This window comes from Oncorhynchus nerka, linkage group LG18 (genome assembly GCF_034236695.1).
Source record: "Oncorhynchus nerka isolate Pitt River linkage group LG18, Oner_Uvic_2.0, whole genome shotgun sequence".
Classification (NCBI taxonomy): domain Eukaryota; kingdom Metazoa; phylum Chordata; class Actinopteri; order Salmoniformes; family Salmonidae; genus Oncorhynchus; species Oncorhynchus nerka.
In genome coordinates, this window is record NC_088413.1 from 73,678,759 (window position 1) to 73,697,994 (window position 19,236).

Sequence of the window (19,236 nt, forward strand, 5' to 3'; positions counted from 1 at the left end):
ATGGGACTCCAAATCACGGCCGGTTGTGATACAGCCCGGAATCGAACCAGGGTCTGTAGTGACGTCTCTAGCAGTGAGATGCAGTGCCTTAGAATGCTGCGCCACTCGGGAGCCCCTCTTCCTCTTCTCTCTGTGTGGGCCTCAGGATCAAGCCTTCGGATGTCATCTGTGTCTGTGGGGAGGAGAAGAAGAAGGAGGGAGGGTCAGCTGAAACAAAAACAACAAAAAGAAAGAGAAATTGAGGAGAGGGATGAGAAAGAGAAAGGAAGGTTTACTGCAATGTGAATGTGCCAAGCTCTCAGTGGTACAATTATATACTTGGGTTAAAGACACACAGCTGCACACAGGACTATCATGTGGGCAGTCCGTGCTTTTGAAGCGCAGAATGTAGACCACCATAGCAGTTTCATTAAAAAAAAAAACATGTGTACCGGTTGTTGTAGATCCATAAAAAAAACCAGGACGACATTTCCAGAAAGAATGACTTGTACTACAATACATAACTGTATAAACACTATATTGCATTGTTTTAATCTCTCTCTCCTCCCCCCCAGTTGGGTGTCGGTGCTGCAGAACAGTAAAGAGGAAGCCCTGAACACAGTGTTGGGAGGGGACCAGCCGCAGTTCCAGGACTCCGGGCTGCAGGAGCTGGCCAGGGCAGTCATCACCGAGCTCAGACACATGCCCGGCAACGAGGCCTGCGCCGACTGTGGAGCCCACGGTGAGACTGCTGGCCAGAAGAGGACTGGCCACCCCACATAGCCTGGTTCCTCTCTTGGTTTCTTCCTAGGTTCTGGTCTTTCTAGGGAGTTTTTTCTAGCCACCGTGCTTCTACACCTGCATTGCTTGCTGTTTGGGGTTTTAGGCTGGGTTTCTGTACAGCACTTTGAGATATCAGCTGATGTACGAAGGGCTACATAAATACGTTTGATTTGATTTGATTTGAGACAGAAGTCAGTGGGAGGATTCATTGAAAGACTTTAGGATGTGCTCTTGTCCTGTCTCCACACTTAGAGAAGGGTGGAGAATCAGGACACAGCCAGTAGGGCTGGTTGGTTCGAGCCCTGAATGTTGATTCGGCTGACAGCCGTGGTATATTTAAGCAATAAGGAACATGGGGGGTGTGGTATATGGCCAATAGACCACGGCTAAGGGCTGTTCTTATGCACGACTCAACGTGGAGTGCCTGGATACAGTGGTATATTGGACAAATATCACAAACCCCTGAGGTGCCTTATTGCTATTATAAACTGGTTACCAACGTAATTAGAGCAGTACATTTTTTTGTCATACCTGTGCTATACGGTCTGATATACAATTGTTGTCAGCCAATCAGCTTTCAGAGTTCGAACCACTCAGTTTATAATAGACAATATACCATGTGTATGACAAAACATTTATTTTTACTGCTCTAATTCCATTGCGTCGTGCCTAAGAACAGACCTTAGCCCAGGTGTATTGACCGTATACCAAACCCCCTCGGGCCTTATTGCTTCATTGTAAATCCAGTGTTAACTGTACTCCTCATGTTCTGTCCCTGTGTTGTCAACAGACCCCACGTGGCTCTCCACTAACCTGGGCATCCTGACGTGTATAGAGTGTTCTGGGATCCACAGGGAGTTGGGAGTCCACTACTCCAGGATCCAGTCCCTCACACTGGACATGCTCAGCACCTCCGAACTACTAGTAATGTTGACCCCGTCTTAGTCCCAATACACACACACTGATCTATACACACACACCTCCATTTCTAAACAAGCGTTAGTGTGCTGAGCTCTGCTTTGGCTTTAGCTCAGCATGCTAACTTGGTTTATAGTTATGATAATGGCATGGGTTAGATATGTGGTATTTGATGCGCTGAAAGTTTAGTCCCTATACAGCTGTACTCACATACCTTGTATCCTAACGCCTCCACTCTCCATCTGTCCACAGCTGGCAGTCAGTATAGGCAACACCCGCTTCAATGACATCATGGAGGCCAATCTTCCCAATGATTCCATCAAACCCCTCCCCCAGAGTGACATGTAAGTCCATTATACGCCTCATACTTCAATCATGTTCTCATTGGTGGGGCAATCTTGGTTTGAAACAACACATTTTGACAGAAGCCATATTGGCACCAAAACATTCCAAAACAATGACATTCAAGTGTTGAAGTGGGAATGTTGTAACAGAACGTTTGGTATCAACCAGGGTTGGGGTCAATTCCATTTCAATTCAGTTCTTGAATCGACTGAATTGAACCCAACCCTGGTGTCAACATGGAGGATATAGTTAACCAGTTGCTGGTGCCAACATAGAGGATATAGTTAACTAGTTGCTGTTGCCAACATGGAGGATATAGTTAACCAGTTGCTGGTGCCAACATGGAGGATATAGTTAACCAGTTGCTGGTGTCAACATGGAGGATGTAGTTAACCAGTTGCTGGTGCCAACATGGAGGATATAGTTAACTAGTTGCTGGTGTCAACATGGAGGATATAGTTAACCAGTTGCTGGTGCCAACATGGAGGATATAGTTAACCAGTTGCTGGTGCCAACATGGAGGATATAGTTAACCAGTTGCTGGTGCCAACATGGAGGATGTAGTTAACCAGTTGCTGGTGCCAACATGGAGGATATAGTTAACTAGTTGCTGGTGTCAACATGGAGGATATAGTTAACCAGTTGCTGGTGTCAACATGGAGGATATAGTTAACCAGTTGCTGGTGTCAACATGGAGGATATAGTTAACCAGTTGCTGGTGCCAACATGGAGGATATAGTTAACCAGTTGCTGGTGCCAACATGGAGGATATAGTTAACCAGTTGCTGGTGCCAACATGGAGGATGTAGTTAACCAGTTGCTGGTGCCAACATGGAGGATATAGTTAACTAGTTGCTGGTGTCAACATGGAGGATATAGTTAACCAGTTGCTGGTGTCAACATGGAGGATATAGTTAACCAGTTGCTGGTGTCAACATGGAGGATATAGTTAACCAGTTGCTGGTGCCAACATGGAGGATAGAGTTAACCAGTTGCTGGTGTCAACATGGAGGATATAGTTAACCAGTTGCTGTTGCCAACATGGAGGATATAGTTAACCAGTTGCTGGAGCCAACATGGAGGATATAGTTAACCAGTTGCTGGAGCCAACATGGAGGATATAGTTAACCAGTTGCTGTTGCCAACATGGAGGATATAGTTAACCAGTTGCTGGAGCCAACATGGAGGATATAGTTAACCAGTTGCTGGTGCCAACATGGAGGATATAGTTAACCAGTTGCTGGTGCCAACATGGAGGATATAGTTAACCAGTTGCTGGTGCCAACATGGAGGATATAGTTAACCAGTTGCTGGAGCCAACATGGAGGATATAGTTAACCAGTTGCTGGTGCCAACATGGAGGATATAGTTAACCAGTTGCTGGTGCCAACATGGAGGATATAGTTAACCAGTTGCTGGAGCCAACATGGAGGATATAGTTAACCAGTTGCTGCATAACTATGTCTCTGTCCCGTTGTGCAACCAGGAATGCCAGGAAGGAGTATATCGTGGCCAAGTACGTGGACCGGCGCTACGTGCTGCACAGGGACCGGGAGGACGGTGAGCCGTGGCGTGTGTACGATGCCGTGAGGAGCCGGGACCTGACCGCTCTGTTGCACCTGTACGCCCAGGGAGAGGACCTGGCCAAGCCGCTAGCACTGCCTGAGGGACAGGTACTAGACATAAGGTTGTGATGGTCAACCAAATGCCCGTCTGTCCCATCTTCAGTCAGCTGTTCGTTCCACAAAAAAATATATTTAAAATAAGACATTTGACAGTTATTTTATTTTCACGACGGTCTTCACCCATATATGGTAACGGTGCTAGCCCTAGTAATAGATAGCAGAGATACACACAGCCCTAGTAATAGATAGAGATACACACAGCCCTAGTACTAGATAGAGATACACACAGCTCTAGTACTAGATAGAGATACACACAGCCCTAGTACTAGATAGAGATACACACAGCGCTAGTACTAGATAGCAGAGATACACACATCCCTAGTACTAGATAGAGATACACACAGCGCTAGTACTAGATAGCAGAGATACACACATCCCTAGTACTAGATAGAGATACACACAGCGCTAGTACTAGATAGCAGAGATACACACATCCCTAGTACTAGATAGAGATACACACAGCCCTAGTACTAGATAGCAGAGATACACACAGCCCTAGTACTAGATAGAGATACACACAGCGCTAGTACTAGATAGCAGAGATACACACATCCCTAGTACTAGATAGAGATACACACAGCCCTAGTACTAGATAGCAGAGACTAGATACACACTCAATAACTCACTAACTAACTACTGGCCAGCCCATTATAATTGCCTGAGGGACAGGTACTAGATAGGACATGCACAAGTATACATACACACACACAAGTACACAGCATGAACATGGTCATAATTACATGTAGGATTGCGTATGAAATCCCCAAGATAACTTCCCAGTGGAAGGTTTGTAGTGTGTGCTCTGCAGGATATCATAACGATGCCGTTATTAATGTAAAGAGCTGTGAAATGATTCAAACAAAAGGCATTGGGTCATCCCCATATGATTTAATTAGCTAGCTAATGGCGGAAGGCTCCATTAAAACTACATTCTGGGATTTGAAGAACAACAGAAAATGAATATGATCATTGAACAGATTGCCAGATCCCAGACTGCGACTTTAACATGGCTCAATGGGCTTGATTCATCTGGCTGTGGCTGGCCTCTTCTCTCAGAAGACTACTGTGGGGTTATTATCTCAAAATAGACTGCTACAATTCTTCTACATTGTAATGTTGTAAATGTCGCTGTTTGTGTATGTGTTTGTGTGCGTGTGATTGTGTAGTAAGTTAGAAGTGTAGTTAGTAACCACTCCCTTCGCTCTCTGTAATCACACTCAATCTATCCCTCTCATTTTACACCCTTCTCTCTCCTCTCCTCTCCTCTCCTCTCCTCTCCTCTCCTCTCCTCTCCTCTCCTCTCCTCTCCTCTCCTCTCCTCTCCTCTCCTCTCCTCTCCTCTCCTCTCCTCTCCTCTCCTCTCCTGTTAAAAGGTTATGTTTCCTCTCTCTCCTTATCTTTTAATTTATTTAATCAACTTCACCGTCTGTTGCTTCCTTAAGGGTATGTAATGGAACTGTCCTGCACACCTTTTGATCTCTGTGTGTGTGTGGGTGTGTGTGTGTGTGTGTGTGTGTGTGTGTGTGTGGTGTTTGTGTGCGTATGTGGTGTTTGTGTGCGTATGTGGTGTTTGTGTGCGTGTGTGTGTTGGCAGGGTATGGTTTATTATTTCAGCTTGTTGGGTCAGAGCTCATGTCTCCAGAGAACTAAGAACAGTTCATAGTCATACTCATTCATCACACACACACACACACACACACACACACACACACACACACACACACACACACACACACACACACACACACACACACGCACACACACACCACACACACACATACGCATACACACAAACACACACACACACACACACACGCACGCACGCACACACACACCACACACACACACACAAATATACACACGCACGTACACACACACACACACACACGCACACACACACACATACGCATACACACAAACACACACACACACACGCACGCACACACACACCACACACACACACACAAATATACACACGCACATACACACACACACACACACACACACACACACACTCAGTGGGTGTACATAATGAGTTTCTTCTGTCTTCTAGCATCTGAGAGAGACAGCTCTTCACTTGGCTGTGAGACTGGAGGAGAGGAGCTCTCTATCCCTGGTGGACTTCCTCATACAGAACAGGTGTGAGCGCCCCCTAACGCCAGACCCCTCAATAACACCAGACCCCTCAATAACACCAGACCCCTCAATAACGCCAGACCCCCAATAACGCCAGACCCCCAATAACGCCAGACCCCCAATAACGCCAGACCCCTCAATAACGCCAGACCCCTCAATAACGCCAGACCCCTCAATAACGCCAGACCCCTCAATAACGCCAGACCCCTCAATTAACGCCAGACCCCTCAATAACACCAGACCCCTCAATAACACCAGACCCCTCAATAACACCAACGTGATAACACAAAGGCGGTATCAGAAAACGTTACTCACCGTATAATCCGTGCTTCCTCCGTTTTCTCGTCTTAGTAGACTTGAGATAAGTAGACTTAACATGTTATTAAGTCAATTTATCCCCAGTCTGAATCGGGCCCAAAGTGAATTGGAGGAGAGGATCCAAGGTCCCTCACTCAGACCTCCTCCAACCAATGGCGTTGAAAGGAGTTTAGGGAACAAGGAAAGGAGGAGGCAAGTACTGCATTTCAGCCCTGCCACAAAAGGACCAGCTGAAATGCAGTGGGAATGTTTTTTTTGGACATTCAGTTCATTTCCATGGCAAAGAGGGACTTTGCAATTCATCTGATCACTTTCATAACATTCTGGAGTATATGTAAATTGTCATCATACAAACTGAGGCAGCAGACTTTGTGAAAATTAATATTTGTGTCATTCTCAAAACTTTTGGCCACGACTGTACAACGTAGGGAATTGGGAGCCATTTTGGGACACATTCTCTGTCACTAGCATTGACCTTTAGTACCGTCTTACCTACACCAGCCCCCGGAGACATGCATGTACATCACACTGACTCCAACTGTCTGTCGCCACTTAACAGTGTCTGTCTGGAGAAGAGGACTCTAGAGGGGAACACTGCTCTACATTACAGCGCCCAGCACCACAAAACTGAGTGCCTCAAACTGCTGCTCAAAGGAAAGGCTGTCCTCCACACAGGTACCTGGTACACACCTACACACATACCTACTGTATATACACACCTACAGTATAGACACACACCTACAGTATATATACACCTATACACACACACACACCTACAGTATATACACACCTACAGTATATATACACCTATACACACACACACACCTACAGTATATATACACCTATACACACACACCTACAGTATATACATACCTACAGTATATACACACCTATATACACACACCTACAGTATATACATACCTACAGTATATATACACCTATACACACACACCTACAGTATATATACACCTATACACACACACCTACAATATATATACACCTATACACACACACCTACAGTATATACATACCTACAGTATATATACACCTATACACACACACCTACAGTATATATACATCTATACACACACCTACAGTGTATATATACACCTACACACACACTTACAGTATATACACACCTACAGTATATATACACCTATACACACACACCTACAGTATATACATACCTACAGTATATATACACCTATACACACACTTACAGTATATACACACCTACAGTATATATACACCTATACACACACCTACAGTATATACACACCTACAGTATATATACATCTATACACACACCTACAGTGTATATATACACCTACACACACACTTACAGTATATATACACCTATACACACACTTACAGTATATACACACCTACAGTATATATACACCTATACACACACCTACAGTATATACACACCTACAGTATATATACACCTATACACACACCTACAGTATATACACACCTACAGTGTATATACACCTATACACACACACCTACAGTATATACACACCTACAGTATATATACACCTATACACACACCTACAGTATATACACACCTACAGTATATATACACCTATACACACACCTACAGTATATACACACCTACAGTGTATATACAGTATACACACACACCTACAGTGTATATACAGTATACACACACACCTACAGTGTATATACAGTATACACACACACCTACAGTGTATATACAGTATATACACACACCTACAGTGTATATACAGTATACACAGTGCCTTTAGTGCTTGTAAGCTGGGTTCAATAGGGATACCACAGGGACTTAACTGGTCTCCCTCCCTCCATCCATCCATCCCTCTCTCCCTCTCTCCATCCATCCATCCATCCATCCATCCATCCATCCAGTGAACTCATCCGGAGAGACGGCTCTGGACATCGCCAGGAGACTGCAGCATTCCCAGTGTGTGGAACTGGTAAGACATGACTGACTGGGTTTAGGTTTATTTGAACATCTTGGTACTTAAGCAGAAACAAGCATAAAATGCGATATCATACAATATAAAACACAACGAAGAAGATATGATTAGCCTAATTATGTGGACAGTTCATCATCGTCATTAACAACGAAACACTAAATCAATAAATATGCGTATCAATGTTTTTTTTACAGTCATTTGCGTAGTTTGAGAGCTCTTGCCAAGAAAGGGACTGACTGACCCGGACTTTACAGTCAACTCTCAGTGCAAATACAGCCTTTATGTTCCTTCTGGCTCCCTGTTTTCCCCTGCTAAACCTGCTTTCACCCCGTTCAATTTCCTGTCTTCCTGTCCTTTATGGAACAATAGATAACATGCTCACCCTCTCGGATTATGGTTAGGTGCTGAATTGTCATAGTCAAGTCCGTAATGAAAGAAAGTGTTAATTTCCTGTCCTTGTTGTGTTTTTACTGGAAAACCATTATCCATTATTTCCTGTTAAAACGGTGATAAGTCAAGTAACCTAAGTTGTTGTTTCAATACTGTTTCGTGACAGACTGTTAAAGGGCAACTCCGCCACTTTTCAACCTCACATTCACCATCTCAGCACCATACCCGTGTCTACATATGTGAAAACAGCGTGTTTCTATGATCTGCGGAAAAATAAAAAAAAGTTAAATAAAGTTTTTTTTTTTTTTTTTTATGCTTCTGTGACATCACAGGGTAAGATTTAAAGTAAGAAAACAAGTGATTTTCAAAACCTGCAGTGAGTTTCTAGACAGAAGGGTATTTTCTTGTTTGAAAACATTGTTTAAAAAAACTGTTTAATCTTTAGATGATGTTATCGGGTAGACCTTTTTAACTTTATATTTATTTTTCTACAAAATGTAGAAAAGCGCTGTTTTCACTTATGTAGACACTGGCATTGTGCTGAAGATAATGACAATGAGGTTGAAAATTGCAAAAAAATTGCAGCAAAAAAAATATTAATGTTAATATTTAACATTAAATGTTAGCATAATTAAGCCACTGGCCAGCACATGTAAGATTTAGTTCTGGTTCCTGGCACTAAAGTTTCAGTGGTTTTAACAGTTGAAAATACTTTTCTGGATGATATTTGAGTATTTAAAGGTACTGATAGGAGCAATGACTTGACTAGCTATGCTATGTTTGTAATGTGAGCAAAATATGGATTTGTAGCTGACCTGTGTGTGTGTGTGTGTGTGTGTTTGTTTTAGCTAGAGCTGGCCCAGAGTGGGAAGTTCAACAGTCAGATCCATGTGGAGTACATGTGGGAGACACAGAGCCAGGACCTGTACGACAGCGAAGATGACCTGGATGAGAGGGTACAGACACACACACAGACACACCGAATACGACCTGGATGAGAGGGTAAACACACACACTAACCACTGTACAACCAATACACCAGTCCTCCTGGACCCCAACAGAACATTTATATGGTAACCCTGTGCAAACTCACCTGATTCAATTCGCCAACTAATCTTCAAGCCCTCATTGAGTTGAACCAGGTGTCTGGGGTTACAAGTTGAACCAGGTGTCTGGGGTTACAAGTTGAACCAGGTGTCTGGGGTTACAAGTTGAACCAGGTGTCTGGGGTTACAAGTTGAACCAGGTGTCTGGGGTTACAAGTTGAACCAGGTGTCTGGGGTTACAAGTTGAACCAGGTGTCTGGGGTTACAAGTTGAACCAGGTGTCTGGGGTTACAAGTTGAACCAGGTGTCTGGGGTTACAAGTTGAACCAGGTGTCTGGGGTTACAAGCTGAACCAGGTGTCTGGGGTTACAAGTTGAACCAGGTGTCTGGGGTTACAAGTTGAACCAGGTGTCTGGGGTTACAAGTTGAACCAGGTGTCTGGGGTTACAAGTTGAACCAGGTGTCTGGGGTTACAAGTTGAACCAGGTGTCTGGGGTTACAAGTTGAACCAGGTGTCTGGGGTTACAAGTTGAACCAGGTGTCTGGGGTTACAAGTTGAACCAGGTGTCTGGGGTTACAAGTTGAACCAGGTGTCTGGGGTTACAGGTTGAACCAGGTGTCTGGGGTTACAGGTTGAACCAGGTGTCTGGGGTTACAGGTTGAACCAGGTGTCTGGGGTTACAGGTTGAACCAGGTGTCTGGGGTTACAAGTTGAACCAGGTGTCTGGGGTTACAAGTTGAACCAGGTGTCTGGGGTTACAAGTTGAACCAGGTGTCTGGGGTTACAAGTTGAACCAGGTGTCTGGGGTTACAAGTTGAACCAGGTGTCTGGGGTTACAAGTTGAACCAGGTGTCTGGGGTTACAAGTTGAACCAGGTGTCTGGGGTTACAAGTTGAACCAGGTGTCTGGGGTTACAAGTTGAACCAGGTGTCTGGGGTTACAAGTTGAACCAGGTGTCTGGGGTTACAAGTTGAACCAGGTGTCTGGGGTTACAAGTTGAACCAGGTGTCTGGGGTTACAAGTTGAACCAGGTGTCTGGGGTTACAAGTTGAACCAGGTGTCTGGGGTTACAAGTTGAACCAGGTGTCTGGGGTTACAAAAGAAATGTGTACTGTACTGGTTACTGGAGGACTGGATATGGGAAACGCTGCACTAGAGTTTTATTCAGTGTTTACCTCGGTGCAACCACACTTCACCTTTGTGTCACTCTGCTCATATCCCTCACTATCGCACGACTTAGACTTAGTCATGGGGCGGATGTTAGAATGGGGTGGGGGTGTTAGAATGGGGCGGGGGTGTTAGAATGGGGTGGGGGTGTTAGAATGGGACGGGGGTGTTAGAATGGGGCGGGGTGTTAGAATGGGGGTGTTAGAATGGGGGCGGGTGTTAGAATGGGGGCGGATGTTAGAATGGGGGCGGATGTTAGAATGGGGTGGGGGTGTTAGAATGGGGTGGGGGTGTTAGAATGGGGCGGGGTGTTAGAATGGGGCGGGGTGTTAGAATGGGGGGGTGTTAGAATGGGGGCGGATGTTAGAATGGGGCGGGGATGTTAGAATGGGGTGGGGAGGTTAGAATGGGGCGGGGTGTTAGAATGGGGGAAGGGAGTGTTAGAATGGGGGTGGAAAAATGAGGGGTTTTGGGGTTGGAGTGTTAGAATGGGGGATGGGGGTGTTAGAATGGGGTGGGGTGTTAGAATGGGGCGGGGTGTTAGAATGGGGTGGCGGTGTTAGAATGGGGGATGGAAAAATGAGGGGTTTTGGGGTTGGGTTGTTAGAATGGGGAGGTGTTAGAATGGGGGATGGGGGTGTTAGAATGGGGGATGGAAGGGGTGTTAAAATGCAGGGGATGTTAGAATGGAGGGATGGAAGAATGGGGGGTGGGGGTGTTAAAATGCGGGGGATGTTAGAATGGGGGATGTTAGAATGGGGGATGTAAGCTAGATGGAATTTTCACCATATTGTTTACTCTTATCCAATTATTTCAGAACACAAGGGCCTAGGGTGTAGGGGGTAGGGTGTAGGGGATAGGGGTTTTGTTTTTGACGAAACCCCAGTGCCATGTTTGGCATCATATACTGACCATCTCCCCCTTCCTCTCTACTCTTCAGGTGAACCCCTTACACAGGAACCTACGCTCCCCTCTGCCCTCCAAAGCCTCGCCCTCCCGCTGGAGCTTCGCCAACGCCCCCGTGGCGTGTAAGACCTATGAAAACGTGGACTTCCTTTACCGTAACCCCCCCAATAGTGCTCCATCTGGCGTCCTCATGCCCCCGCCCCCTCTGCCCGCTAAAGCCATCATGAGAGGTGAACACACGCATTGACATGAACATTAAAGCCCAGGTAGTCTGTTTCAGTCAGTTTTCTTCCATTTGGTGCTTAAATGAACAAGACCCTGGAAAGTGGTCTAGTATAGTTTATAGTGGGTGTTTGAGTCTCGTAGCTGAGAGAGCTGTCTCACCTCATCATCCTGGTCCTGACACACCTACAGGAAACACACACATCTGATCTGTTTCCATTAGATCTGCAAACACTGAAATAGGGGCTCGATCTCAAATTATCTTTCCCTCTCCTCCCATCCCCTCTCCTCTCCATCCCCTCTCCTCTCATCTCCATTCCTCTCCTCCCATCCCATCTCCCATCCCATCTCCTCCCATCCCATCTCCTCTCCTCCCATCTCTCCTCCCGTCTCTCCTCCCGTCTCTTCTCTCCTTCTATCTCCTCTCCTCCCATCCCCTCCAATCTCCTCTCATCCCCTCCTCAAATCAAATGTATTTATATAGCCCTTCTTACGTCAGCTGATATCTCAAAGTGCTGTACAGAAACCCAGCCTAAAACCCCAAATAGCAAGCAATGCAGGTGTAGAAGCACGGTGGCTAGGAAAAACTCCTTAGAAAGGCCAAAACCTAGGAAGAAACCAGGCTATGAGGGGTGACCAGTCCTCTTCTGGCTGTGCCGGGTGGAGATTATAACAGAACATGGCCAAGATTTTCAAATGTTCATAAATGACCAGCATGGTCAAATAATAATAATCACAGTGGTTGTCGAGGGTGCAACAGGTCAGCACCTCAGGAGTAAATGTCAGTTAGCTTTTCATAGCCGATCATTAAGAGTATCTCTACCGCTCCTGCTGTCTCTAGAGAGTTGAAAACAGAAGGTCTGGGACAGGTAGCACGTCCGGTGAACAGGTCAGGGTTCCATAGCCGCAGGCAGAACAGTTGAAACAGCAAGGAGTCATCAGGCCAGGTAGTCCTGAGGCATGGTCCTAGGGCTCAGTTCCTCCGAGAGACAGAACGAAAGTGAGAATTAGAGAGAGCATACTTAAATTCACACAGGACACCGAATAGGACAGGAGAAGTACTCCAGATATAACAAACTGACCCTAGCCCCCCCGACACATAAACTACTGCAGCATAAATACTGGAGGCTGAGACAGGAGGGGTCAGGAGACACTGTGGCCCCATCCGATGATACCCACAGACAGGGCCAAACAGGAAGGATATAACCCCACCCACTTTGCCAAAGCACAGCCCCCACACCACTAGAGGGATAACTTCAACCACCAACTTACCATCCTGAGACAAGGCCTAGTATAGCCCACAAAGATCTCCGCCACGGCACAACCCAAGGGGGGGCGCCAACCCATCTCATGTCCTCTCCTCTCTTCCCATCTCCTCTCCTCCCATCTCCTTTCATACCATTTTCTTCTTAATTGAGGACCTTCCCTCCTCTTTTGAGGAGGCAAGGATGTGAGGAATCAAGGAAGGACAAATTGAGAAAGAGACTGTTTTATATGGCTGTTTCTGTCTCTGTCTCTCACTCACCTGGTCCTGTCTCCCTCTCCCCGCACCCCCAGGTCGCTCGGACCCCCAGATCTCCTTGTCCACCCAGGAGGGGGTAAGCAGCAGGTGCAGCTGCTCCATCCCAACCCCCCAGTCCAGCCCCCCCTCCCCCATGATGGAGGGTCAGGGGGGACGACCACCCAAATCACCCCACGGCCAGGGCATCCTGGTGAGGGGGCAGAGACAGACCGCAGCCTGGGAGGGTCAGGCCAATACTGGGTCAGGGTCCTCAGACAGAGACAGCACCAAGTCTAACAGTAGTTCCAGCTCCCCTCAGAACCACATAGGACCTGTCAGGTAATCCTAAAATACTTCCATAACTGACAAAGTAGGAGATCAGTGTGGTTTAGTAATGTTATGGCGGATAGACTCCCTCTATTCCTGCTAATGTCAGACTCCTTCCTGATCTTCACAGTAAAATGTTTGTAATTCATGATTTGATTTCCCTTACTGTTAGAAATGAATAGTCAAACATATATATATATATATATTTAAATGGAACAACCCTAGAGTTAAGAGAGAGAATTCATCAGTTCTGAAGATGACTGCCTTCGGGCAGCAGTTTACTGGCAGATAAAATGACCTCACAGCGCCCGCTGTTGAAGCCTAACAATTCTCTATGAGCTGAGCAAATAGCGCATTCTAACAGTAATGAACACCTACTTTGTCTCTGTCCCAAAAAAACTCCCAGTGAGCAAAATAATGAATTATATATTTTAAAAAATCATTAATGTTACAAAACTTTGCAATTACATTACATGCATACTGGATTACATTATATGAAAAGACATGGGAACACTTTATTTGGACAGTCTACAGACTATCAGTAACATTTCAACTGTCTATCTACTAACCTTAACTCTTATCTTAGCCGTAACATTTTACATTTACATTTTAGTCATTTAGCAGATGCTCTTATCCAGAGCGACTTGCAGTTGTGAGTGCAGACATTTCGTCCATCCTGGAAACATTAGCAAACAGTCTGTTAATAGCATTTACAGTCTGTTAATAGCATTTACAGTCTGTTAATAGCATTTACAGTCTGTTAATAGCATTTACAGTCTGTTAATAGCATTTACAGTCTGTTAATAGCATTTACAGTCTGTTAATAGCATTTACAGTCTGTTAATAGCATTTACAGTCTGTTAATAGCATTTACAGATGGAAAATCCAAACGATCTAAATCCAGTAGGACCCATGTAGGTACTATGTGTATCTATGATGTGTACTATGTGTATCTATGATGTGTACTATGTGTATCTATGATGTGTACTATGTGTATCTATGATGTGTACTATGTGTATCTATGATGTGTACTATGTGTATCTATGATGTGTACTATGTGTATCTATGATGTGTACTATGTGTATCTATGATGTGTACTATGTGTATCTATGATGTGTACTATGTGTATCTACTATGTGTATCTATGATGTGTACTATGTGTATCTATGATGTGTACTATGTGTATCTATGATGTGTACTATGTGTATCTATGATGTGTACTATGTGTATCTATGATGTGTACTATGTGTATCTATGATGTGTACTATGTGTATCTATGATGTGTACTATGATGTGTACTATGTATCTATGATGTGTACTATGTGTATCTATGATGTGTACTATGTGTATCTATGATGTGTACTATGTGTATCTATGATGTGTACTATGTGTATCTATGATGTGTACTATGTGTATCTATGATGTGTACTATGTGTATCTATGATGTGTACTATGTATCTATGATGTGTACTATGTGTATCTATGATGTGTACTATGTGTATCTATGATGTGTACTATGTGTATCTATGATGTGTACTATGTGTATCTATGATGTGTACTATGTGTATCTATGATGTGTACTATGTGTATCTATGATGTGTACTATGTGTATCTATGATGTGTACTATGTGTATCTATGATGTGTACTATGTGTATCTATGATGTGTACTATGTGTATCTATGATGTGTACTATGTGTATCTATGATGTGTACTATGTGTATCTATGATGTGTACTATGTGTATCTATGATGACTATGTGTATCTATGATGTGTACTATGTGTATCTATGATGTGTACTATGATGTGTACTATGTGTATCTATGATGTATATGTGTATCTATGATGTGATGTGTACTATGTGTATCTATGATGTGTACTATGTGTATCTATGATATGTGTATCTATGATACTATGTGTATCTATGATGTATCTATGATGTGTACTATGTGTATCTATGATGTGTACTATGTATATCTATGATATGTGTATCTATGATGTATCTATGATGTGTACTATGTGTATCTATGATGTGTACTATGTGTATCTATGATGTGTACTATGTATCTATGATGTGTACTATGTGTATCTATGATGTGTACTATGTGTATCTATGATGTGTACTATGTGTATCTATGATGTGTACTATGTGTATCTATGATGTGTACTATGTGTATCTATGATGTGTACTATGTATCTATGAGTAGGTGAAGTGTTTTACCAACCTGTTCCTGTCCTCCTCCCCAGCTCAGAGAAAACAACATCGTACAGGCGGACCAGCAGCGGAGGACAAGGGAAGTGTTCTGCAGCCGTGACCTCGGCCGTGACCTCGGCTGTGACCTCACCCAGCTGTGTGGCGCTGGGCAGCCAGGAGGAGCTGTACTGCAGCGTGGTACCTACTGGTCCCGCTCCCAGCGTCACACCTGCGGCCAAATCCACCTCCTCCTCCTCTCCGATCACTGTGCGCCCTCGCAGAAACGCTATGGTAGGACACGCAACATGACCTTACCACTAATACTGTAGCATCATTTCAAACACTGACAACAAATCCACCTCCTCCTCCTCTCCGATCACTGTGCGCCCTCGCAGAAACGCTATGGTAGGACACGCAACTTACCACTAATACTGTAGCATCATTTCAAACACTGACAACTTCTGTGACAACAAAACCACTGGTATCTGAGTGAGAATGGCATCTATATATGGTATCCTAGTAAGAGCATGGAATGAAATAAATAATGCTCCCATACGAGAAAAAAAACATATTTAAAATATATTTTTGGTATGCATTTTAGGACGTGAAATATAAAGAATGTATATATTTTTGTTGGGTACTCTGATAGAAATACATTTTCTTCAGCTGCTGCATGTAACCTATTGTCAGTTGGTTGGTATTATTATCCTGCAACATCACTATTAAATGTCAGTTTAAGGCACAATTTAAAAAATGTTTTATCTATAACCTTTATTTAACCAGGCAAGTCGGTTAAGAACAAATTCTTATTTACAATGACAGCCTACACCGGTCCAACCCGGATGACGCCGGGCCAATTACGCGCCGCTCTATGGGACTACCAATCACAGCCGGATGTGATACCGCCTGGATTCGAACCAGGGACTGTAGTGACGCCTCTTGCACTGAGATGCAGCGCCTTAGACCGCGGCGCAGCGAGTGGCGCACATTGAATAGTGATGTTGCAGGATAATAATGCCCAACCAACTGACAATGGGTTACACGTACAGATCAGTTGTCTGTAACACAGTAGCGGGACACTAGTATGTACAAGAGCCTGACGGAGTAGTGTGTGTATCCGCCAGGTGTCTCAGAGGAGGCCTACCCAGAAGAGGGTCAAGGCCCTGGTGGACTGCAGAGCCGTCAGCTCGGACCAGCTGGCCTTCTTCAAGGATGAGGTCATCGTAGTCACAGCCACCGAGGACCCCCACTGGTGGGTGAGTAGAACTACACCTCTATTTTTTTTTACCCCTGTAAATCCATTGTTACTTTTAATAAGCACAGCTTTAAAATAGAGAGTTGAGCTATTTGCCTTTCTGTATTAAGCCAACCATGTTTTAACATATATATTATTACATAAAAGGCAACTGGAGGGTTTTCCTTCTGCGCAAACACAAAATCCATAGCCATTTCATTAATGTCCGTCTATCTCAAATCTATTACCTCTGTATCTTCTATCTAGTCGGTCAGTGATCTTGATTGTTTCTGTACCTCCAGGTCGGCCACATCGAGGGCTATCCATCCAGAAGTGGGACATTCCCTGTGAACTATGTCCATAAACTGGGGACTGACTAGTCATATACCGGACGCCCTATCCCCTGCCCTAGCTCCTAGCCTATCCCCTAGCCTCTACCCTAGCCTAGCCCCTAACCTAGCCTAGCCCCTACCCTAGCCTAGCCCCTAGCCTAGCCCCTTGCCTAGCCCCTAGCCTAGCCCCTACCCTAGCCTCTACCCTAGCCTAGCCCCTAACCTAGCCCTTACCCTAGCCTAGCCCCTAACCTAGCCACTACCCTAGCCTCTACCCTAGCCTAGCCCCTACCCTGTCCCCTACCCTAGCCTAGCCCCTACCCTAGCCTGTCCCCTACCCTAGCCTCTGCCCTAGCCTCTGCCCTAGCCTGTCCCCTACCCTAGCCTGTCCCCTACCCTAGCCTGTCCCCTAGCCTAGCCCCTACCCTAGCCTCTACCCTAGCCTCTGCCCTGTCCCCTACCCTAGCCTAGCCCCCCTAGCCCCTACCCTAGCCTGTCCCCTACCCTTACTACGTCACTTACCTTGGACACAAAAAAAGGCTGGAATGGACTCTCTTGAAAGCAACTCATTCAAAGACAACAAAAAAATGCTTGCTCGCTTTCCTGGTCATTTCTTGTGAGAGAATATTCTGAACCACTTTGATGTGTTGTGCTATGATGACTAGAGACTCCCATAAACTGTAATTGTATATACAGACGGTGCACTTAAGGAAGTCACCATAAAGAAAGAAGGGATGAAAGAGATCATATTACAGGAAGGAATGCCACCCTCACAACCCGACAGAAGAGAGTGAAAACGCCTCCCTCCGCTTTTGACCTCTAATACCTGTATGCTTTACATCTGTAAAGGGATGTTTTTACCACACCTTAACGCCCAGGGTATTAAAGGGATGTTTTTACCACACCTTAACGCCCAGGGTATTAAAGGGATGTTTTTACCACACCTTAACGCCCAGGGTATTAAAGGGATGTTTTTAGCACACCTTAACGCCCAGGGTATTAAAGGGATGTTTTTAGCACACCTTAACGCCCAGGGTATTAAAGGGATGGTTTTAGCACACCTTAACGCCCAGGGTATTAAAGGGATGTTTTTACCACACCTTACCGCCCAGGGTATTAAAGGGATGTTTTTAGCACACCTTACCGCCCAGGGTATTAAAGGGATGTTTTTACCACACCTTACCGCCCAGGGTATTAAAGGGATGTTTTTACCACACCTTACCGCCCAGGGTATTAAAGGGATGTTTTTACCACACCTTACCGCCCAGGGTATTAAAGGGATGTTTTTACCACACCTTACCGCCCAGGGTATTAAAGGGATGTTTTTACCACACCTTACCGCCCAGGGTATTAAAGGGATGTTTTTACCACACCTTACCGCCCAGGGTATTAAAGGGATGTTTTTACCACACCTTACCACCCAGGGTATTAAAGGGATGTTTTTACCACACCTTACCACCCAGGGTATTAAAGGGATGTTTTTACCACACTTTGCTTCACAGGGGAAATTATAAGAGCAACAGCTGTAGCCACATAACTGCTGGAATACCTGTGATACAGACAGCCTGCGCGTGTGTCTGAGATTATAACCATACCATTACCTGGCAATGACATACATACAACACTGGAGTCTGGAGGAGTGAGATCGTGTGCTGTGGGAGCCCTAGAAAAGAGGATGAATAGCCGGCATTGTCCACTGCCTTCCTGGAAACTAAGGAGACTTAAGAGATTCATGCCATGTCAGTCACGGTACGTCGGGACTCTGAGCCAGATGCAATGAATACCTGCTC

The 19,236-nt window shown here is 44.9% G+C and overlaps 1 protein-coding gene across 1 annotated transcript in view; it reads left to right on the forward strand.

Annotated features, from left to right (window-relative positions):
* Nucleotides 1-16,207, forward strand: part of LOC115146430 (arf-GAP with SH3 domain, ANK repeat and PH domain-containing protein 3-like) — a 65,117-nt gene extending 48,910 nt beyond the window's left edge. The window contains exons 14-24 of the mRNA XM_029688491.2: nt 555-721; nt 1,553-1,686; nt 1,933-2,024; nt 3,512-3,698; nt 5,764-5,849; nt 6,724-6,839; nt 8,058-8,125; nt 9,367-9,474; nt 11,673-11,868; nt 13,418-13,700; nt 15,934-16,207. Of these exons, the coding sequence (XP_029544351.2) occupies nt 555-721; nt 1,553-1,686; nt 1,933-2,024; nt 3,512-3,698; nt 5,764-5,849; nt 6,724-6,839; nt 8,058-8,125; nt 9,367-9,474; nt 11,673-11,868; nt 13,418-13,700; nt 15,934-16,189 (1,693 nt within the window). The 3' untranslated portion in view covers nt 16,190-16,207. The remainder of the gene's footprint in view (nt 1-554; nt 722-1,552; nt 1,687-1,932; nt 2,025-3,511; nt 3,699-5,763; nt 5,850-6,723; nt 6,840-8,057; nt 8,126-9,366; nt 9,475-11,672; nt 11,869-13,417; nt 13,701-15,933) is intronic.
* The last annotated feature ends 3,029 nt before the right edge of the window (nt 16,208-19,236 follow it).